Source organism: Hemiscyllium ocellatum, chromosome 48, assembly GCF_020745735.1.
Source record: "Hemiscyllium ocellatum isolate sHemOce1 chromosome 48, sHemOce1.pat.X.cur, whole genome shotgun sequence".
Taxonomy (NCBI): domain Eukaryota; kingdom Metazoa; phylum Chordata; class Chondrichthyes; order Orectolobiformes; family Hemiscylliidae; genus Hemiscyllium; species Hemiscyllium ocellatum.
This window is the reverse complement of record NC_083448.1, coordinates 8,715,772-8,740,706: the sequence shown is the minus strand read 5'-3', so window position 1 is coordinate 8,740,706 and position 24,935 is coordinate 8,715,772. Positions and strand designations below refer to the sequence as shown.

At 39.3% G+C, this 24,935-nt stretch overlaps 1 protein-coding gene across 4 annotated transcripts in view; it reads right to left on the bottom strand.

Annotated features, from left to right (window-relative positions):
- tet3 (tet methylcytosine dioxygenase 3) overlaps nucleotides 1-24,935 on the bottom strand; it is a 344,617-nt gene that overhangs the window by 83,912 nt on the left and 235,770 nt on the right. For all 4 annotated transcript variants that reach the window (XM_060856636.1, XM_060856639.1, XM_060856638.1 and 1 more), the window contains one exon: nucleotides 23,225-23,315. In XM_060856636.1, coding sequence (XP_060712619.1) covers nucleotides 23,225-23,315 — 91 coding nt within the window. The remainder of the gene's footprint in view (nucleotides 1-23,224; nucleotides 23,316-24,935) is intronic.

Sequence of the window (24,935 nt, the reverse complement as noted above, 5' to 3'; positions counted from 1 at the left end):
CTAAAGAAATTGAGGGTTTAGTTAAGAAAAAGAAGGAAGCATATGTCAGGTATAGACAGGATAGACCGAGTGAATCCTTAGAAGAGTATAAAGGAAGTAGGAGTATACTTAAGGGGGAAATCAGGAGGGCACAAAGGGGACAAGAGATAGCTTTGGCAAAAGGAATTTAGGAGAATCCAAAGGGTTTTTACAAATACATTAAGGACAAAAAGGGTAACTAGGGAGAGAATAGGGCCTCTCAAAGATCAGCAAGGCGGCCTTTGTGTGGAGCCACAGAAAATGGGGGAAATAGATGGTGACATCTTGAAAAATGTCCAGATTACAGAGGAGGAAGTGCTGGATGTCTTGAAACAGGTAAAGGTGAATAAATCATCAGGGCTGAGCGGTAGATGTGATCTGTATGGGCTTCAGTAAGGCGTTAGACAAGGTTCCCCATGGGAAACTGATTAGCAAGGTTAAATCTCATGAAATAGAGGGAGAACTAGCCATTTGGATACAGAACTGGCTCAAAGGTAGAAGACAGAGGGTGGTGGTGAAGGGTTGTTTTTCAGACTGGAAGCCTGTGACCAGTGGAGTGCCACAAGGATCGGTGCTGGGTTCTCTACTTTTTGTCATTCACATAAATGATTTGGATGCGAACATAAGAGGTACAGTTAGTAAGTTTGCAGATGACACCAAAATTGGAGTGTAGCAGACAGCAGAGAGGGTTACCTCAGATTACAGTAGGATCTTGACCAAATGGGCCAATGAGCTGAGAAGTGGCAGATGGAGTTTAATTCAGATAAATGTGAGATGCTGCATTTTGAGAAAGCAAGTCTTAGCAGGACTTGTACACTTAATGGTAAGGTCACGGGGAGTGTTGCTGAACAAAGAGACCTTAGAGTGCAGGTTCATAGCTCCTTGAAAGTGGACTTGCAAGTAGATAGGATAGTGAAGACGACGTTTGGTATGCTTTCCTTTACTGAGTATTGAGAACAGGAGTTGGGAGCTCATGTTGCAGCTGTACAGTATATTGGTTAGGCCACTTTTGGAATATTGCGTGCAATTCTGGTCTCCTTCCTATCGGAAAGATGTTGTGAAACTTGAAAGGGTTCAGAAAAGATTTACAAGGATGTTGCCAGAGTTGGAGGATTTGAGCAATAGGGAGAGGCTGAACAGGCTGGGGCTGTTTTCCCTGGAGTGTTGGAGGCTGAAGAGTGACCTTATAGAGGTTTACAAAATTATGAGGGACATGGATAGGGTAAATAGGCAAAGTTTTTTCCCTGGGGTCAGGCGTCCAGAACTAGTGGGCATAGGTTTAGGGGGAGAGAGGAAAGATATAAAAGGAACAACCTTTCACACAGAGAGTGGTATGAATATGGAATGAGCTGCCAGAGGCAGTGGTGGAGGCTGGTGCAATTGCAACATTCAAGAGGCATTTGGATGGGTATATGAATAGGAAGGGTTTGGAGGGATATGGGCCGGGTGCTGGCAGGTGGGACTAGATTGGGTTGGGATATCTGGTCGGCTTGGACCGAAGGGTCTGTTTCCATGCTGTAAATCTCTATGACTCCATGATCACACAATGTTCAGTACACATTTAGGATCCCTCAGATACTAAAACAGTTCATGTCAAATGTAACAAGACCTGGACCATCTCCAGGCTTGGGCTGAAAAGTGACAGTAGCACCCATAGTACACAAATGGCAGGCAACCGTTATCTCCAGGCAAGAGAATCTAACGATCATTCCTTGATATTCAAATGCTGAATTCCCCACTGACAACTTCCTGGGACATTACCATTGATCAGAAATGGAACTGGACTCACCATACACATGGAAATGGTGGCTGCAGAAACTAGGATCCTGCAGCTTGTAATTCACCTCCTAATTTCTCAAAAAAAAGTGTCCACCAGGTACCAGACACAAGTAAAGAGTGTGATGGAATACCCCTCGTTTTTAAGTTTAGCAATATCCAGTAAGCTTGATACCATCAGAGACAAAAGCAGCCTGCCTGATTGGCACCACATTCACAAATATCTACTCACTCCACCACCAATGCAGCAGTGTCTTCCATTTACAAGATGCACTGCAGAAATTCGTCAAGGCTCTTAAAATAGCATCATCCAAAGTCTTGACTACTTCCATTTTACTGAACCAGGGCAGCAGATTAGATTACATTCCCTACAGTGTGGAAACAGGCCCTTCGGCCCAACAAATCCACACCAACCCTCCGAAGAGCAACCCACCCAGACCCATTCCCCTAACTAATGCACCTAACACTACAGACAATTTAGCATGGCCAATTCACCTAACCTGCACATCTTTGGACTGTGGAAGGAAACTGGAGCATCCAGAGGAAACCCACGCAGACACAGGGAGAATGTGCAAACTCCACGCACACAGTTGCCCGACATTGGAATTGAACCCAGGTCCCTGGCGCTGTGAGACAGGAGTGCTAGCCACTTGGCCGCCCAGATACATGGGAACACCACCATCTGCAAGTTTCCTCCAAGCCACTCACCATTCCTGACATCGATCCTTCAGTGTCAGTGCGTCAAAATCCTGGAACGTGCTCCCTAACGTCATTGTGTACCTACAAAACATGGAATTCTTATTCTTATCAATGACGCAATTCAAGGTGGCAGCACACTACCACCTTCTCAAGGACAACTGGGATGAACAATAAATGCTGGCCCAACAACATGCGCATTCCAGGAATGAATTGACAAATCTTGTAAATTCTCCACCTCCACTTTCTTAATTGGGAGCTATTACGTAATCAAATTATGTCTTCAATATTTGATATTATTTTCTGGCCTACTGAATGGGCACCACCCATGGCTGCCTTCTTTGAAGCATGGTCAGTAAGAGGGGCTCCTCAAATATATGAAACGTGATCACAAAAATAGAAGAGTTGTACCCTTTATTCCTTCCACCTGGGTTCCATTTAGTGGATTCTGAATTATTTGTTACTCATCTGTCACCAGTTGTCTCTTTCCACTGTTGGACAGATGGCTGACCAGCAGAAAATAAATGAAACTCAAGAGTTAAATATCTCAGGTCCAAAACTAATTATTTGCTCATTGTTTGCTCACTCTGGCCTGCAACATTTCAAACACACCCAAATATCTTTTAAAAGCTGCCATTTTAAATGAAGAGCTTACACAAAATGATAAAAGTGAATTCAATTACAGTCAATAAAGTCATTAATAAATCTAAAATAATAATCTTAAAAAACATAGCTATGAGAAATTATTCTAACATATCTTGGTCAAAATAAAATGGTTTCACATGAATTAACAAGTTTGCTTTCAATCAGTAAAATGAATGGTTTCAGTTACAGAATTTCAGGATAGAATAAGCTGATTATGTACAGGCAGTTCTTGTATAACTTGATGGTTGCGTTCTTTGGCAACCCTGCATCACAGAAACATCACACTTTAGAAACAGCACTTAAAGTGTTAGTGATGTAATCACGTTACAGCCAACACACGTTTTAAAAGTTCACACTTTAGAAAGAGTCCCCAATCGCGTTACAGTGAATTTGCATTAACAAGACACATGTTATAGCAGAACAACCTGTAGGGTCAAAGTGGAAGCTTTTGCCTTTGCTAATTTTCTACTGTCTGGCCTCCCATGTTCTACCTCTGTAAATTAGGGTTATCCAAAAATTTGTTGCCTTTGTCTTAATTTGAATCAATTCCCATTCACTCAGCTTAACTATGTTCACTTATGTAAGTAAGCTATCAGTTAAGGAAACCATAATTTAAAAATGCTCAATTTGTGCTTTTAATGTAATCTCTTTTATCGCACATTCCTTTAAGATATCTAGGCTTTTTGAATTTTGGTCTCTCAATTCACCTGCTGGTGGCTGTGCCTTCATTTGGCAAAGTCCTAAACTTTGGAATTTCTTCCCGAAATCATCAGTATGCTTGTCTCTTTTCAGATGCTCCTTAAACCTACTTCTTTGACCAGTGTTTTGATCATTTGGCTCAAAATCTTCTTCTGTGGCTTATCCTGTTCTATGTTTTGCCTGCAATTTTCATTGGCAAGCTTCACATTAAAAAATGTGAATTTGATACAAGTTGGTGCTCACAATGTGTTAATTTTGAACATATTATTGAAAACAATGAAAATTGGGTAAGCTGAAAAGGAAGTGAGGTCTTCATGTCGGACAATTAGTTGAACACTGATTTTGAGTCAAAATTCACAGATTGACTCGAAAATTAAACCTTCTGGTGACCATACTGAAATAGACAACACCATCTTGATTGCTTAGCATTTTCTTCCAAAGCTTACTCTGGGGCTACTACCAATGCCCCACCTGTTCCAAGTGCAATTGTTTTCATATACGAAGGTCATCCAGATTATTCGTGTATGTGTGCTGCAATTAAGGTCTGGAGTCCAACTTAATCTGCCACAGGGCATGCTTCATTGGAACTGAGAAGTTAGGGCTTGGTCACCAATCTACTTGTCACCAATTTTTTTATGTATGCTCTTCAAAACTGACATTCATCATGTAAACCATAAAGCCATATTACTTTGCTAATACTTCAGAAATACTAAACAGTAACCTTAATGCTGTTGCAAATTGTTAATCAGAAAATATGTAACAATTCAAATAGACAACAGAGATAACCATTTATTATGATCCAATATTTCACCAGTGTCAAACACATTTCTGGTTAACAAAGGCAGCAATATTCACATTACAAAATCTCTAATTTTCAGCAAGTGTATCCTATCACAATTATGTTGAACAACATACATCACAAAGAAATACCTTAGAAAGATTTTTTCATGCATTTGTGATTTTTCTTAAAATGCAAAATGACCAGCATTCATTGTTCATTGGATGTGTGGCAGCATGATACACTGATGATATGCGGCGATATGTACGTTCAGACAACATAAGGATGAGACAGCCCCATAGTGCTTATTACATGTTTACATAAATACACCACAATAACAGGCACTTGTGTGCCTTGGTTCAAGCTAACCTTTCCTCCATCTATCACACTGCAAGAGAACAGAGACAAGCAAGAAGGAATCAGAGATTTGTACCATTAGGTCACATACCATGATACAGTGCCGCCATCGTAAGCAAGTATCTTGAAGGTACATTGCACTTCTGCTGAGAGACATAACACACCATTCATTACTGCCTTTGAGAAAACGGTGACGAGTCATATTCTTGAACTCCACCAATGTGGTGTCAGCATACACACGGTGCTGTTAGGGAGGTTGTTCCACGTTTGTGATAGTGAAGGAGCAGCAATTAGTTCCATATCAGTTTGGTTACTTGGTCCAAGCATGGACAAAAATCTGAATTCCAAAAGTCAAGTGACAGCGATTGCCCTTGACATCAACACTCTTTGAACAGAGTGTCCAAACCTGCAAACTTGACCACCTGCATGGAAAAGGACAGCAGATGTATGGGACTGGCGCCATCTGCAAATTTCCCTCCAAGTCAGTTTTCTTCATCTGAATGAGAACAGGGAAAAGTCTGAGCTGATCATTCAGATTATTATAAAATGATTGATGTTTTCTGTAAATGTTAAAGGAGGCTCAATATCGGATCATGTGAAATACTCTGAAGTGCACTGTACTTGAAAATATTTTTTCACATAATTATGTGCTCATAGTAGAAAAATATACTCATCCTTAAGTTAGAGATTCTATAATACTGAACAAACTACCTTTTAAAAATGAATACAAGCATTGACAGTATTTCTTTATAACTCCATAAGACTTTAGATTAGTTTACTGTTAGATTGTACAGATTGCTAGTTATTTTCTACTTCAATTTCAAAGCTTATAAAATTTCTCAGAAGGGAAATAAATGTACAGGTGAGTTACAAAACAAAAGCCACAAAAGCTATACATAGCCAGCAGCACTTGTAGGCCAGTCACTGTTTCATTTGACTAACTTATCTTCACAAAGAACAGAAAGATAAAAAGCTGTATGACAAAAATCAATATATTAAGATATTCCAGGTCAGGACAGTATTTCTACCATCAGGAGCTAATTTTGTCAAAAGTAATCTGGGCAATCCATGCAGACTTTGTGACATGTCTAAACAAGTTCCCATGCTCTGTTGCATACTCTTGGGTGACAGCTCATGGAGAAACTAATAACGCAAACCAATCTCATGTCAACTGACATGAGATACTTGTAGAGGAGCTGCCACTAAATTAATACCCATCTTCAGTACTATAGATGTTTTTTTTCTCCAACATTTTCCAGCATCTATTAGTGTATTGTGAAAGATTTCAGTGCCTGAAATTGCATGGTGTAATGCATCTGCCTTAAATTAGCATATACCAGAAACAAATGTATGCTTTCTCTCAAGAGTAGAAAGTGAGGTCTGCAGATGCTGGAGATCAGAGCTGAAAATGTGTTGCTGGAAAAGCGCAGCAGGTCAGGCAGCATCCAAGGAACAGGAGATTCGACGTTTCGGGCATAAGCCCTTCTTCAGGAAGGAGGGCTTATGCCCAAAACGTCGAATCTCCTGTTCCTTGGATGCTGCCTGACCTGCTGCGCTTTTCCAGCAACACATTTTCAGCTCTTTCTCTCAAGAGTAGTCATGCTAAAATGAGCTATGACAGCGGTGATTACATCGTCGCATAAAATCAATTTTAAAAATTCAACAATCTAAGCCTTCTGGGGGAGAGGATTATAAAGATACACAATCTTTTGGCTAAACCATTCCTCTTCATATCAAATCCTAAATGGCTAACTGTTATGAGATGCTGTGTCTAAGGAATGGTCAATTGTGACTTGCTCACTGCCAAAAGGGTGCAAATTTGATCTTTTAAGATAAATCAGAGGAGCATTGTGATCTCACAGCAGTAAGTTACTCAATGGCTGAAACCAACGTTATGCAGACATCAAAGCTTGGAAACGTGAGAATATCATGGAAAATTTTAATAATCACGCTGACAGATGGACTCAGTTGCAAATCTACATTGCTGTCAGCCAGCATTTCAATTGAACACTGAAATAAATATATTTGAATTGATATTATGTTTGTTGCAATTATTTGCCTTCAAAAGAAGGCAACAAGCAGATTTAACATTTATTTTTCTAACAGTATTTTAGTTAGTTACACTCGGGTTGCTGTCCGATCAAGGTTCAAGTCAACCCAAAATAAACTACCTGAATTTTCGTAAATACGTAGAAAAGGACTGCTTCAGAATTTACATATGGGAATGAGATGCGGAACCAAAACTACATCCACAAAAGTTCAAAACTTTTATAAATGTGCATTGTGTGATTAAAGATATTTTATATATAATGTTTAGAATTTAAATGTTAAACAGTAGCAGGTGAGGTTGGTTACGTTAAGTAGAGTTTTAAAAATAAATAGTGCTGTCAAACAGGCCTTCTGGAACAATTATTTAATCCGTTTTGTGTCAGAGAATAGGGAAGACCTGGAGTGCTAATCAAATATTGTTTCTGTAATGCTGGTTTATGACAGAGTGCACACATTGAAAGCCATTAGCTTGTTTTTGGTTAAGGATATTAAGGATTGATTTTAACTCAGAAAACCCAAAGGTTGAAAGTTTTATAGCAGTCCAGAAAGCCTGACAAAGAACCTCATTTATATCCCTCCCACCTCACATGTGTAGCAAAATGGAGGAGATCCTACTTAACAATAATAGGCAAGTAGTTTTCGTTGGTTTGATACTATACTATTGGTATACTAAATATATTAAATGAAATGTATGTTTATGTTGATTTCGCACCACAGAAATTATGAAATATAAAGTTATTCATTTCTCTTGCACAGTTAGTTAGCATTTGTAAACTGAAACAGCAACAAGTCTCAACTCAAGCTTGTATTCAACTTCCATACCTTGTGAATGAGATGAGAAAGCAGAAGAGCAGCTTGTTTGTCAACAGCACTGATCAACAGTTGAAAATATCAATGCAAGTCAGAAGGCTCACCTGAAGTGCTGTAACCAGATCACAGTTCTCATACTGGGAGGACAATAGTATTTGGGTGATTTGGGTGCACTTGCCATTTTGTCCCAAGGTGGCAATACACAAAAATCAACTGCAGCTTCAGTCAAAGTAATCAGCTCAACATTGTGCTTTAGTAGAGTTTTTTTTCCCATCTGTTGCCACACTTCAGCATCATTAGCTGAAAACCACCAGACCCCAATCCACTGCAGCAATATTGCTCAGGGTATGACTTCTGCTCAATTCTGCAGATGGCAAAGCTTGTTGCAATTTTTAAAGCAACGTTTGCCCTGAAGTGAAAGAAAATATTAGGAGCCTTAGCCGGTGGCTCCCAGGTGTCCAGGAGTGAACTGGAAGACATCTGCTAGATCAGGAATACTCAACTATTTAGGCAGAGGATTGAACTATACTTTCTCGTCCATAAAATGTGGATGCAGAAAAGCAAGTAATAAAAATTGCGAATACCATCTGAAATAAAAATCAGCTTTGTTTGATGCTGACGAGAAGAATCTACCAAATCTGTGGGCACCATTAGAAAATCAGCATAAACCTGAAGTAAATTTTAGAGGAATATTGTATTAGAGACAGCCAGTGAGAGTTTGGATGACCTTGTTACCCAACACTGAGAAATCAAAAACATGTAGCTTCTGTTGTGTAATTTTGAGAAGAAATAATGGAGTTGATTATCATGGCATTCCAGAGAGATCATCCATAAAAGACAGAAGGGATTCAGTATGGAAAGTATACTACAGATCAAGGAGAGATACACATTTTGTGTTCTGAAGGAGGATCATTGAACCTGAAAAATTAACTTTGCTTTCATGGATGCTGCCACACTGTCTTTTCATCAATTTCTGATTTTGGTAATAATTTGTGACAGTATTTGCATGCCTTAAGATCTGGAATGTTTTTCCAAGGCACACAAGCAATGCAAGGTGGTACATTAGCTTTGGAATTTCCAACAAACCATGTGGGTGCCCACATACATAGTCATGTGCAAAGCTGTGTGCTTTTTTTCCCATTTATGGCATGTTGGACATCGCTGGATAATCCAGCATTTATTACCTATTCCTATTGTCCTTGAGCAGGTGGTGGAGACCTACCTTCTTGAACCACTACAGACCATTTGGTGTTGGTAGATCAACAATGCCATCAGGAACGAGGTTTCAGGATTCTGACCCAGTGACTGAAGAAATAATAACAGATTTCCAAGTCAGGACTGTGAGTGGATAAGAGAGGGAACCTGCAGATGGTGGTGTTTCCACGTATCTGCTGCCTGTGTTCTTCTAGGTGCTAATAGTTTTGAGATTGGAAAAACCTGTCCAAGATGAATTTCTGCAGCATTTCTTGTAGTTGGTACACACTACTGCAACTGTGCACTGGCAGTGAAGACAGTGAATGTGGAATGGTAGCAATCAAGCTGCCTTGAAGATGTTTTGTCATTATGTTGTTGGAAATGCATTCATCAAGGCAAATGGGGAGTATTCCATAGTAATCCTAACTTGTACTTTGTAGTTGACAGACCGGAATTGAGAAGTCAGCAACTTGCCCAGGAGCCCTATCCTCTGATTTGCTCTTGAATGACTGTAGCTAACTCCCTAGACTGATATCAGAAGAACATTTTGACAAACTGGTGACATTACTCCCTGCCTGAGCCTGGACCATCTGAACCCACTAAGAACTACTCCCTTTTGGCTTTTAAGCATGTCCATTTACTTGAAGCCCATGCAGTATTTTTGCCACATCTGCTGCTGACCCATGCTGTAGGTGTGACATTTATGCAGCCTGGCACCTCACAGAAACTGTCGAGACCCTTGACTGTTCAGTACTGTCGCCATTAGCAAGCTGCCTGGGTCTCTGTGTTAAAAAGAAATGCAAGCCAAAGAATCAGCAGCTTTTAGTTATGGCTGAAGAGCCTGTGTGCTAACAGGCCATGCAAACAACAGAGGTCGCCTGTAATTTAGGACTGAAGAATAGTTAACTGTCCCAAAGGGTAGAGACACAAACAAAAGCAGAAATTGCTGGAAAACCTCAGCAGGCCTGGCAGCATCTGTGGAGAGAAATCAGAGTTCAGGTTTTGGGTCAAGTGACCCTTCCTCAGAACTGGGCAAACAGTTCACTTCAAAGGATCTGTGACCTCCAACCCACTGCATATTAGACACCCACCTCTCCGTGTGGTCTCAAAGAAATTTGGCTCTCCACCGTGCCCTGAGATCTTATTCTGGGAGTTATGTCAGCTCTTTGAAGAGGTCTCATTATCCAAAGGAAATGCATGAAGAATGGACCTGTTCTTACCTGATCTAATCTCCAGATTCCAGACATCAGGAACTCCAAAAATGCTCTTTCAATGGAAGTAGCTGGTGATTTAAATGGTCAGCTGTTTCTCGGAACCACAATCTGCCTCCAATTCCGTGAGAAGCAGGTTTGGGACAGGATTTGCCATTCCTCTCAATTTCTGGCATTTCTGATGTGGCAGAGACAGTGTCCATCCTGTCAGAAATCAGGGTCATACTGTTTATCTTCCAGATGTGAGTTGCCGGGACTGGACGTTGGCTAATGTGATGCCACTATTTAGCAAAGGTGGTAAAGAAAAGCCAGGGAACTATACACTGGTGAGCCTGACATCAGTGGTGGGTAATTTGTTGGACAGAATCATAAGGGATAAGATTTACATTTATTTGGAAGGCAAGGACTGATTAGTGATAGATAGCATGACCTTGCGCACGGAAAATCATGTTTCATGAACTTGACTGAGATTTTGAAGAAGTAACAAAGAGGATTGATGAGGGCAGAGCAATGGATGTGATCTATATGGACTTCAGTAAGGCGTTCGACAAGGTTCCTCAAGGAAACTGGTCAGTTTAGATCTCATGGAATATAGGGTGAGCTAGCCATTTGGATACAAAACTGGCTCAAAGGTAGAAGACTGAGGGTGGTGGTGGAGGATTGCTTGTCAGACTGGAGGCCTGTGACTAGTAGTGTGCCACAAGGGTCGGTTTTGGGTGCACGACTTTTCGTCATTTATGTAAATGATTTGGGTGTGAACATAGGAGATATAGTTTGCAGATGACACCAAAATTGGAGATGTAATTGACAATGAAGGTTACCTGAGTACAATAAGATCTTGATCAGATGGGTCAATGGGCTAAGGATTGGCAGATAGAGTTTAATATAGATAAATGCGAGGTGCTACATTTTGGAAGAGCAAATCAGAGCAGGACTTATACACTTAATGGTAAAGTCCTGGGGAGTGTTGTTGAACAAAGAGACCTTGGTGTGCAGGTTCTTAGTTCCTTGAAAGTGGAGTCACAGGTAGATAGGATAGTGAAGAAGGCATTTGGTATGTTTTCCTTTATTGGTCAGAGCATTGACTATCGAAGATGGGAGGTCATGTTGTAGCTGTACAGGACATTGATTAGGCCACTTTGGAATACTGCAAGCAAGTCTGGTCTCCTTCCTATCGAAAGGATGTTATGAAACTTGAAAGGGTTCAGAAAAGATTTACATGGATGTTGCCAGGGTTGGAGGTTTGAGCTATAGGGAGAGGCTGAATAGACTGGGGATGTTTATCCTGGAGCATCGGAAGCTGAGGAGTGACCTTAAAGAGATTTATAAAATCATGAGGGGCATGGATAGAATAAATTGACAAGGTCTTTTCCCTGAGGTGGAGGAGTCCAGAATGAGAAGGCATAGGTTTAGGATGAGAGGGGAAACATATAAAAGGGACCTCAGGGATAACTTTTTCACGCAGACTGTCGTGCGTGTATGGAATGAGCTGCCAGAGGAAGCAATGGAGGCTGGTATAATTATAGTATTTAAAAGGCATCTGGGTAGATATATGAATAGGAAGGATTTATAGAGATATGGACCAAGTGCTGGCAAATGGCACTGGATTAGGATAGGATATCTGGTCAGCACGGACGAGTTGGACTGAAGGGTGTTTCCATGCTGTATATCTCTATGACTCTATCTGAAAACCTGAATATAGACCCCCTCTAACTTATTGATTTTCATGCAGATTGTGGCCAACAACACTAATTTTATGATGTCAATAACAGTACAATGATCTTACCCTTACACTGTATTCTCCTATCAATTATCAGCCTGTTAAAAGGTTATCTCCAATTCACTTATGATATATTGTGCAGGACCTTATCAGATGCTTTTTGGAATAAAACCTCAATGAATGCTCTTCTGTCCATTATGTCAGTGACCTCTTCAAGAAGTTAAACAAGATTTAGTGAATGCTTTAGTATTCAAATAACCAATTCACAGTCTGACAATTGTTGTATTATGTCTCACAGCTAGTACACAATGTATCTTTAAAGGACTTGCTCATTTTCACTGTATCAGAGCACATGACTCAAAAGATGGACAGGATGGACAGTGCCTCTGCCACAACAAAAATACCAGAAAATTTGTCAGGAATTATAAATTCTGTCCCAAACATGACATGTCATTTTCATTGTATCATAGCATGATACTCAAAGATATCAAGGTTTCAGTCATCACCCTAATAAGGCAACGTGAAGCATGACACTCTGATGGGAACTTTCTATTGTTTGTCATCAATTAGTTTAGTATTAGCCCAGAAACTGAAGTGCCTACGACTGTTATATATGCAAGAGCTGTAATAACCGTCTGATAAATCTTGTAGAAGTATGTTACCCACAATTAGCTGTTATACTATGGGACCTAACATAAATATTGCCTCATCAGAAACAAATACACTGCAAAAGCAAAGGCCTTCAACACCGTATCAGGTCAATAATCATTGGTGTGACTCAATTGTTCGATATTATTTCCTTGCTTTCAAAAGACAGACAAATAAGTTATAATTGTAATATCAGGGGTTCCACTTCAGCTCAACTTTGCACTGTGAACATCTGGAAGACAAACATCGAAAGAAAGCTGGTTTTTGAAATTCCAGTTTCTTAGCCAGAAATGTATTATTTTCTGATAAATCAAACAATCTTTGTTCAGTACATAAGTCCTTCTGCACTATTGAGATAAAGGCCAGAGTTAGCGGAGAGAGCTGAGAGAGCAAAAACAACGAACAGATTTGTCAACAAAATTAGAACAAGCAGGATTGCACTTGTAATACAGTCTGTTGTGGACTGAAAACAAACATACAAAACTCCTGCAGGGTTGGTGTGGATAGAATATTTCTTTTGGCTAGTGAGTCAAGAATCAGGTGACAGTTTCAGAATAAGGAGCAGGCCAACTGAAGCCTAGATGAGCAAACATTCTTCACTCCCAAAATAGGGAATGTTTGAAAATCTGCACTTCAGAATGCTGTGAATGTTGAAACCAAAACATTTCTGGATGCTAATGACATCAAGGGATATGAGGACCATATACAAAAATAATGTAGAGTTAGCTGATAAGCAATGATTTGTGTGAATGATGCAGCAGGCTCACCAAACTGAATGCCTGCACAATTCAGTCAGTTCATTATAATGAAAATACTTTCTTATCAACCCCACCAACACCAAGTTATGAGACATCGCAGGCATTAAATGACACAGTTTTGTATGCAGCAAGAACTTGATTGCGAATATAATCATTTGCGAAAAGTAGCTAAAACATGACAATAGTATAAGTTCATTTTTTCTGGTTCTGTGGCAAATTTAGTTAAATGGTTGTGCTATTGCAAACGTGAGTTTTAAGATTACCGGAATTATTCACTTTGTCCCATGGTACTCAACTGCAAACAAGAAACCCCAACATAACTTGAGATGCAATGACAACAACACGCCATACGATGATGATAATAAGACCGAAAAACCTAAAAATCGGTTTTGAAACATTACTGTTATTCATCAAATCCAGTTGATAAGCAAAATATATTACAAATTTAGAGCTACAATGCTGCAGGTATTTTTCATTAAAGTATAATAAAATAAATCATAAATTGTGTCACCTGAGACTCCTTGTGTGTATTTCCTAATGAATGGCTAAACAATAGCACCTGAGATTATGTTGTATTGCTTGCCTTTTGGATGAAACATGGTGAAAGTGAAGGAGACTAAAAGCTTGTATTGGGTTAAAAATGTGCACAGACTAATTTTTAAAATAGTTATGGAACTGTCACTTGTGGTAGCAGAAACATTATTGGATCATATCACAGAATATTTAGAGTTTATGAAAAGTGTACAAACGTTTTTGAAAACAGAGGTATATAAAGTATAATCGGTGAAACACAGCATGTCATGAGAAAAATTAACATTTCTTATGTACCTGTTAAAGCCAGCTCACAAAAGCTTTTTTCTAGAGCAGAACAGGATGTGAAAGTGTCAGTCATGTGAAAAATTATTTTTACATTGTATTCTGTATGTCCGTTGAATTCTAAGAGTTAAAAAGAGTGAGCTGTCACAAAAAAGATTTGTGGTATCTTAAAGGTTTCAGAACTAGTGAAACTAATCTACCAAGGCAAACAGAGCTGAACAGCCTCCACGCCGGAGGCTCCCTACCGCATTCCTGATGAAGGGCTTTTGCCCGAAACGTCGATTTTCCTGCTCCTTGCATGCTGCCTGAACTGCTTGCTTTTCCAGCACAACTCTAATCTGGACTCTGATCTCCAGCATCTGCAGTCTCACTTTCGCCTAAGATTGATAATTAACAGTTCCTGTTTTAACTCCTTGCCAATTATGATCCCACCCATCAACATCCTCTACTCAGTCTGCACAAATTAATGTTCCCTTTCTAAGTTTTGTTTGCTGCATCCCCATCCTGATGATAACAATACAAAAAGATTGAACTTTATGTCTCTTTTCAGCAGTATTTAAATTCTGTGCTACCCTCAATCAATTACTAATAATGATAAAGCAAACAACATTTGATCAGGCATAAATTTTACTTGAACAATCTATTTTCCTGAATCCCTGATTTTCCCTTATGCAGAATTTCATCACAAATGCAAGTAAACCTAACATCCAAGTAGAGACAAGCCTTTGGTAAATTGCAATCATAACTAAGGTATGAATGCCAACTAAATACATCTGAAAAGGAAAACTGAACAGAATGGCTACACAGTTTCAAATGCAAAGGTTGCAACATTGTACATCTGAAGTGGAAGGCCTGGGCTTCATTAAAATAGACCGGGCAAGCTAACAGTTGCTGTCATCTCTCCAAAGGCAATTTGACCTTTCAAACAAAACAGGTACTAGTTGACTTGTTTTACAGCAATGACCTACTGCTCAGTCAAATGATAAGACAAGTGGTGGTAACAAAGGAAATAGGGAGAGGGAAAAGCAACTGAGATACTTCCAAATCAGACAGAGGAGCAAAATGAACATTTCTGTTTCTCATGAGTTGAAAGCAATATTTAGTTAAAAAAGAATCACACAACACCAGGTGATAGTGCAACAGGATTATTTGGAAGCACTAACTTTCAAGTTGTACATTGGCAAGACCGAGCAGAGACTATGACAATGGATAAATGGACGCAGCACAACAATCATCAGGCAGAAATGTTCCCTCCCAGTCGGGGAATGCTTCAGTGGTCCGGGATATTCAGCCTTGGATCTTCAGGTGACCATCCTCCAAGGTAGACTTCAGGACAGACAACAACGCAACGTAGCCATGCAGAGGCTGATATCCAAGTTTTGTACCCATGGGGATGGCCTCAACTGGGACCTTGAGTTCATGTCATTCTACTGGTGACCCCACTGCACGACACACACTCTTGCACACACACTTCTACAAACCTACACACTCATGCAGCCCCTCTCTCATACACAAGGACATATACACACACCCCACACACAGACTTATACCCTTTTACACTCACACATACATACACATACTCTCATAGACACTAATAACCACCTGCAGCACCCCGCCACACACACACATCTACATGCACACACATGCATATAAGTTAGTGGGGTCAATTTATACTTGCAGAATTACAGTTTATTTTTCTCAAAAACTGCATGAGTTCATGTAAGATTCTATAAATCCTTTTTTTAGAAATATCATCAGTCTGAACATTGGAACACAGACAGACTTTAACCTTATACCTTCAATGCATTATCTGAGCTGACAGCACCTATTGTTAAAGTTTGCTTGAGAATGTAACTTGAAACAAGTTCAGGGGTTTCCATATGAAAAAACTGAAACCAACATAGTCATTCTAAAAGATGAGAGACTTAACAAACAATCCAGGTCTTTCCCAATACATCATGTCAATTGCATCACACTGTAAACTTTTGCTCTAAATTCTGTCTTACAATCTTGGACTGAACAACCACCTGAAGGAGCAGTGCTCCGTAAGCTAGTGCTTCCAAATAAACCTGCTGTGGTCTCCGTCTGAGGATTCTTTCTTTCAGATAATAGCTCTCCAAAATATTCTCTGCCTCCTTTGCAGAGTACGCATCTACATATATATCTTTTAACATCGTCTTACTTTTGCAAGTCTTTTACCCTTTCAGGACTAAACACTTCTGTCTGACCCACTGCCTGTTCAAGTTTTTCCAGCACCATTACATCAAACAAGGTGCCTGCTAACTGAAACTCAACTCCTTCACCTTTCTCTTATCACTTCGTGCTGTGACTTATGATAGTGGGATCGGATTACAACACATTCTGGGAAAATACTAGAATATTTCTGCTTTAACTCCTCAGTTTTCTGGTCTTTCTTGGGCTTCTCTACAACAAGGGGTGTCACTCCCACCTTGGATCCTACCAAATCATTCCCAAGAATAAACTGAAACTCGAACAATTATTCCCACAGTGAGTTGGCATTCCAACCTGATCTTACATAGGGGAATGCTAAATTTCTGTCCACCTATCCCACACTCTTCGGTAACAGATCAGAAAGAGAGCATATTCATTCATCTCTTACTATCTAGATCCTGTATCTCTCAAAATTGTAATTTCTTGTCCTTCTCCCCCTGTTCTTTCTGAATAAGCTTTCTCCACAGAGGCAAATTCTTTGCAGAGATCAGGTACTAAATCCATACCCAGCCCCTGCCTAGACACTGCCCTCTCCTGCAGCTCCTCGGCTCTTCTTGGGGTCTCCTCTACTATCTTCATTAATGCCACTGCCTTAGCTTCTTTTACCATATATTTTCCCACAATGTCTTTCTTGAATGACCAGCACTCTGACTTTATGTGTCCCACTTTACCACAGTGGAAACACCTGAGGCCTTTCACCTCCTTTCCACGCTCTTGGGCTTATTTTTAAATCTGTGGTAAATTCCTACCAGTTTTCTCTACTCTTTCTTACACAGTGTAGCATCCCCCCTTCTCCCAAATTCTGTTGCTCAGAGGACAAAATTCTGGCTGGAAACGTGGCTTATGCACCAACATGTATTAATCTGCTATTCGGCTGCCATTCTCACTTCCTGAACTTCCTTTTCCTCCATGTGAATACTTATCATCTCTGGAAGTGAGTTTTTCAACTCTTACAGCAAAGTAATCTCTTGTAGAGCCTCAAAGGTCCTATCTATTTTTAAAGTACGTACCCATCTACCAAAATGCCTATGTTTAATTCTTTCGAACTCAATATAACTCTGACCTGGTTCCTTCTTTACGTTTCTGAAGTGCTATCTATATGCTTCTCATACCAATTCATAAGCGCTTAAAAATAGCCTGTTTAACCTCTTCATAATCCCTTAATACCTCATCTGACAATGCGGCAAATACCTCACTAGCTCTGCCTACCAATTTAGTCTGCACTTGCATTACCCATAAATCCTTGGACAACTCCATCTGCCAAGCCAATTTTTCAAATGAAATAAAGAAGGCTTCAACATCTTTCTCATCAAAATGTGGCAGAGTTTTGACTTATTTATATATCGCACTACCTTTTCTTTTCATCTTCATCCTATTAACTTGACTGTTCTGACTAAGTTCAAATTCTCTCTCTTTTTGACTTCAACTTTCTTCTCTCTCTCTCCCCCCCCCACCCCCACCCCGCTTTACTCAGCTAAGAACCTTCTCTCTCTTGTTATCTTCTAACTCTATTTTCCTCAATCGTTATGTAAGTTTTTCTACCTCTTCAGCACTGGTCTGTTTCTCTGACACACCTAAGCAGTTGAGTAACTGCCTTACAGTTTCAGCTTTATTTTTGTCCTTGGTTAAACCCAAATCTAACTTCTTTGCTAATTCTACTTCTTTCCTTCTAAACTTACTTGGCAGATTTGAGAGTCATCTTCAAATCCCAGAACCTCTTTTAGCAATTTTAAGAGCCATTTCTCTCATTTCCAAATTAATCAACCACAAGTCACTGAAATTAAGCAAATTGTCTCACCTATGTTTTATTTAAAATTGAGGACATTAACCTGCAAGTGTTTAAATCTGCTGGCATTTTTCATACCCCTAAATCTATTTAAATCTGTCAAAACCAGTTCAAATCCATACTAAAACCGCTAAATGATGGTGGCGACACAGCAGGTCTGAGTCTGCAGAGCTCTGCCCAAGACTCACTTCATCTGCTAAATTAAATCAGCAATGCAGACAAGATTTATGCCGTGTGGTAATCTATGAAAATTCGAGAGGCCAAGAATTATCCCTGCAATCACTAATTAAAGTAAAAATTAACAACTTTGTTTTTTAAAACAGAGAATAATTAACTAACAATTCCTTTCTCCAACCTATCTTTTAGTTTCCTATCTTTAATACTGGTCCATTAAAAACCCTGATGAAGATTTACCAAAACAATTCAACTTTCAAAACCAGCCAGCTGTCAAATCTTCTCTTTGTATCTTCCTCTGTCTTCTTTTCTTCTTCTTAGGGTTTCCGTTTCACAGGTTGTTAATTGAAAAAGGTAGCTTTAAGAGAGCTATTCTGGGGCAGTCTGCATATGTTGGTGGCTTGGTAGTTCTCCTCCAAGTGCCAGATTTTTCCTGGTCTTACACCCCAAAACATCGGATTGTTTCATTGGTTTTGATATTGTCAAAATCCCAAATTCAAACTTGATTGGAGTTTAGTATCTTGGGGTATAATTTAAACTGATTATCTGAATTTGAATTTATTTTTGTCTCATAGTAACCCAAGTACTGTTAGCTGCTGGACCAAATGTTACAATGTAAATTCTCCAGCACTCTGTGTGCTTGCTAAGTCTTTCAACTCTCAAAGGTACAGTGCACCTCTCTACCTTGGTAACACACTCCTTGGCCCACTGGCCCAGTTGATCAAGATTCCATTGAACTCTTAGACAACCTTCTTCACGGTCTACTACACCATTAATTTTGATTTTAAGATCTTCCACAGAACCTAAATCTTTGACCACTCATTTTTCTACAACTTCTGATATTTCCTTCTTTTGCTTGATCTGTTTTTCTGCTCATAATGAGCTCCTGTATCTGTGAGGCACATTAGGCTCTCCTACACTGAAGACTCTACAAAAATGCCAATAATTCCTGCCATTATTATTTCTGCCTGTGACCCAAAGTAAAAGCCAGTGTGCCCAGAGACAAAGCAGACCATTAGCCTAACGAATACTTGATATCCTTCCAAATAAGGGAATAAGAAAACTGTCATTCGAGTTTCCAACCAATGTAGGCTGTCTAAAGTGGAATCTTGACAGGTAACTGGGTGCGTATGAATGAGGTGGTCATCAATTGAACCCTGTACGACTGGATTACAGAGCTGCCAACAAATAAATGGGATGAGGATGAAAGTTTTGTCCTTCACCAGTTAATGCCCCATTGAGGTTAATGGTTGCAGCCAGCTGACATAAGCAGGGCTGTGTCCTCTATTAACTCTGAGGGGGCAGGACAGAAAATCTTGGCTTCTGAATAAATCCTGCCTGATTCGTTTTTCAACCAACCATCCAGTACTCTCTTCAGTACCATAACTGTTCCAAATTTATTTCATAATCAAAATTGAACTCAACTGCATAATTCAGCTGGTTCTTTTGACCATCACCTTCAATCTGCATCTGTGGCTTTTTGACAATTTGCATTGGAAGCAATTTCTCCTTGTATATTTTGCCAAAATCATCAATAATTTTGAATATCTCTAACCAGGGCTCAAATTTTATTTTTCAAAGACTCTTGTTGAGATTTTCTGAAGTGCAAATTTTGGTTTTGAGGGTCTACAATTTGTTTTTCAGGACTCCTTTTTCATGCTCACTAACTCGCATTTTGGATGATACACACGTGAAAACAATGCCTTCCATACTCAACATATGGAATGTTTGATCTCATACAGAAGCACCATTAGAAAATTTCAACAATATCCTCAACACACGTCATTCCTCCATTCAACCTAAAGTCACAACACAGCAGGAAAATAATAATCTCCTCAACAAGACAATGCATAACTTTGCCTAAGATTAAACAAAAGTTAACAAATTTTCTTTTCAAAATACCTGACACACATTCACATAAAATGCCATCACCCCAGTCTTGCCTTTTACAGACTAATTGAGGTCACAGCAAGTATGTTTTCATCACACATGCACAAAACTGGAAGACTTTAATCAGACAGTTACCACATCATAGATCTCAATCTCAGTTTTAAATTTAACCATTGATATGGTGTTCCATACTTTTACAACATGTTCATTTTGCACCCACAATAACTCCTGAATTACATAGCCTTAAGCCAGACATTCCACATTAATTGGCAAGGAATTAATAACTTTAATGAGTTAAAGTTTTCCTGCTGTTACTTTGTTGTATGTTCCTTTTGCCAGTTTAAAACTGTTCGCTTTATTTTTTAGTCTCCATCACTCTAAAACCCCTTTGCAGCCTCCTTCTCCTTTCACCCCCCGCATTGAATCCATCCACTCTCCCCTTGCAGAAATCTTCTTCCCCAGCCCTTGTTCCCTCCACCACACTCACAACATCCCTTTGCTGCTCTCATTGCAGCTTTCCTCTTCACTCTTCTCCAGTTAATTGAAGTCCCTTATTTCTATAACCATTCCAGTAAATTTCTTCTACACCTTACCAATACATTGGCATTGCTCCTAAAGTTCAATGCACCTACTGAACAACCCTAAATTGAGGGTGAAGCATTGTTTCCTCTAAGTTTTTTCACAACTTTCTTGATTTTGTAACTGATTAATAATGCCAAGAACATTATTTTTCAAACTTTTCCGAACCAGTTCTTAAATTAATGCACATTTGTTTGCTAAATCCATTGTTCCTTCACCTTCTTTAAAATTGTTCATTCTTGCCTCATTTCTCCAGAAAAGTGAATAATTTAAAATATCTTGGTGCTGTATCACATCTGTCTGTTTTACCAATCTATCATTGCCCTTTTAAGGCCTGTCCATTCACTCCTTCCTTCTAAGACATGTTTGAACACTGTATCATTTGTAACATTGTGCCCTCTGAACCCAAGTCAAGGTCATTAATACATATCTTAAAGACCAGTGGTCACACATTAATGCCAGGAAACCTACCTCCCTCCTATCAAAAAAAAACAATTGTTTTGTGTAGCCTGCTATCTGTCCCTTCCACAATTGTACGTTCACACTGTTGCCGTTCTTTCAATCCCATGGATTTTAATCAATCTTTATGTGGTACTTAGTCAAGCACCTTTTGAAAGTCGCTAGACATTTTTAAAAAATCACTACCTTCATCAATGCATTTTCCTGCTTCATCAAATAACTCATTCACATTAGTCCATCATCTTTGGCCTTTAACAAATCCATGCTTTCATTCGTTTGCCCATAATGTTCTAAATGCTAAGTAGTTTTGTCCTGGATTATCACCTCTGAAAGCTTTCTACCATATGTTTAACTCATTATCCTTTAGTTGTCAGGTTGATCCTTCTCTCCATTATACAACCAGGGATGCAACATTTGCCATCTTCCAGTCCTCTGACAAATTTTCCCTGTGCAAGGAGGCTTGGAAGATTGTGGCCAAAGCCTCTGTAATTTCAACACTCACTTTCCTCACAGAATGCATCCCAAAAATTTATGTTCTACTTCAAGTTATGCAACTCTTTAAATACCTCTACTTCATCTGTTTTTTTTAAAAATTGGATCCTGCTTTACTACTACCTTGACATAATCATCTTCTCTTCTCTGGAGAAGAGTGACTGCCAAGTACTCACTTAATAACTCAACCATGCAGACTGCCCACAGAAATATTTTCTTTCAGTCTCCAATTGTCCTACTTTCCTACCTATGGTTGCATAACAGTTTTGGATTTCCATTCACATGATCCACTAAGTTATTTTCATACTCTTTTTAAATTTTTTTTTGTGCTTTTAGATCTCCCCAGCACTTGCTATAAGCAGCCTATTTCTGGACTGTATTATGAATGGTGAAATGATCATAAATGTCCTTTGTCTATTTAAATTGGATTTCAACGTTTCTCGCCATCAAGGAAACTCCAGTTTTGGATGTGTTTTCTTTGTTTCTCTCCTGGTAATCTGTCAACTCTACATATGCTTAAGATAGCAATTTTTGATTTGTCTCTCCTCGTCAGATCCTTTTCAAAGGAATTAGCCCTTATCCAGTTGAGTAATTCTACAATTGATGGTCCCTTGTCTTTTTAAATAAGTTTCCTACAACTTGAGAATATTATGATCAATGCTCTCCGAATGCTTTCCCAGAAACAGGTTTCACTTTCTTCATTTCATGAAGAGAGAGAGAGAGACACATAGAGAGTGGGAGAGTGAGAGGGGAGATGGACAGAGGAGAGATGGGGGAGGGAGAGAGAGGGACAAGAGCTAGAACTGCTGCCTTCCTCAACAACCAAGAAGGTTCTTATGCACATTTCAGGAAATTCTTCAGTGCTTTGTCATTATGCAGTATCATATTTGATAATTGAGTCCCTGAACACCAAAGCCCTGAATTTCTCACATCATTCTGTAAGTTACATGCAAGTATCTACCTCTACCTCTATTCCACTATTCAGCAGCTAAGCAGTATATAGTATAGAGCTAATTGTGTTGTAGCTCCTATATCCCATAATGCTCAAAACTTCTGTCTTTTAACTCCAATGACGTATCTAACTCCAGCGTAATAACAAGTCTTTTTTGACCAATAATACCATTCCACTCACCTCTTTTATTCTTCCCTTCTTTGAGCCAGTCCTCTTATTTCGAACATATCACAGCTTCACATGGTAATGTATTTGAAACTCACCAACCTTGTTTTCCACACAGCATGTACTTTCATACATTCACTGCAAACTCATCTAACACTACCTCCTATGTGCACTTTGTCAGATCACACTGACGTCTGAATGATTCTTTCATACTCACCAGGATTTCATGGTTATCTTTGACCTTTGGTTTCTCCTGTCTAATTTTTCATCATGTTGCCTGTTTCCAATTTAAAAAGAATTGAAATTTGCCAGCAACATACCTTTCTTCCATTAGTTCACGAATTGCTGCCACAGTAGGTCCAGAACCAAGATGTGTGTAGTATGGACCTTCATCTTTTTCTATGATTTGTTCTGCAATAAAGTAAAAATTGAAAATTACATTACTTAAGTAGTTTCATTTCCACTTGTCAAAGCTGTGGAGAATATAGAATCAAGAATACCATTCAGATTACAGCTACAAAAGTTTAAATTTTTAGTTGTACTAAATCTATGAGTCTTGAAATTTAAATCCCATTTAACAGCCTGATGGAATGACACTGAAGCGGAGATCATCAATAAATTCTGGAATACTAAATATGAGAGAAAGTAGTCACATTTTCAGAGCTTGCTCACTCTTGAGTTACACACATTTGGTGCACAAAGCACTAAATTCATCCTTAAGTGTAGATTAGATTAAGATTAGATTAGACTTACAGTGTGGAAACAGGCCCTTCGGCCCAACAAGTCCACACCGACCCGCCGAAGCGCAACCCACCCATACCCCTACATTTACCCCTTACCTAACACTACGGGCAATTTAGCTTGGCCAATTCACCTGACCCGCACATCTTTGGACTGTGGGAGGAAACCGGAGCACCCGGAGGAAACCCACGCAGACACGGGGAGAACGTGCAAACTCCACACAGTCAGTCGCCTGAGTCGGGAATTGAACCCGGGTCTACAGGCGCTAAGGAATGGATGTTTCAGTGAAATGATCTCCAGGATATGTCTTGAGAAATTCCTCAGAATGATGCCTTTAAGCCCTTAAGTCTTTAATACCTTTAAGTCTTCAACTGCTATATCAATCACCTTGCCTTCATTATAACATCAGAAGTGATGATTACTCAATATACAGCACTCCTTAGAAGCAGTCTGTGTCCACATACAGCAAGACCTTGGCAATGTACTGGCTTGGGCTGCTAAGTGGCAAGTAACTGCCCAACTGCCAGGCAATGACATTCTCCAATATGAAAAATTCAGACCATTGTCTCAGACATTCAATGGTATTATCGTCATTGAACTTCCAGTTTCTTTGACCATCCCCAATTTGACTGGCTATGAACTTTACAATTATCTTAGTAAGTTAGAACTCTGCAGTTGTCTTGCTCCTGGTTGAAACTGATCCATAGTTTTCTCAAGCCTGGTTAAACAAAGGAGTGTCCAGGGGACACTCTGTTTGATGTAGCGCTATAGTGTCTCTTAATCAAATCATAGATCATCATTTTTTAAACAATCATCTGTTATAATGAGGGCTACTACATAATGTGTTATGCAACAGGTAGTGGAATAACATTTAATGCAACGATAACTATATTTTGTGTCAGCAGACTTTCCCAACAAGAATGTTGAACTGCACTGAATAATTCCATTGGGACTTGACACAGCCATATTTAAACCACAAATCCAAAAATGCATTGTGGAAAATACAATAGGAGATCGAAAAGTTTAACACATATATTGGAAATTTGGGATTTGACCTTCACGTAGAAATGTTACACGCACAATGGACGTCACAGTGAACAGCAGGTTCTTATGATTGCATCATGTGATTTGTTTGATTTCTGTATTGATTTTACTCCTGGATTTGTTATGAACCTGTGTTCATTTTATACACCAGATATGCAGTACAAAGAAGCAACGAAGATTATTACTGGATCTTTATCTTAGCGTTTAATAATCTGTCCTGTGAAGCCTCAAATTTTGTCACTAATA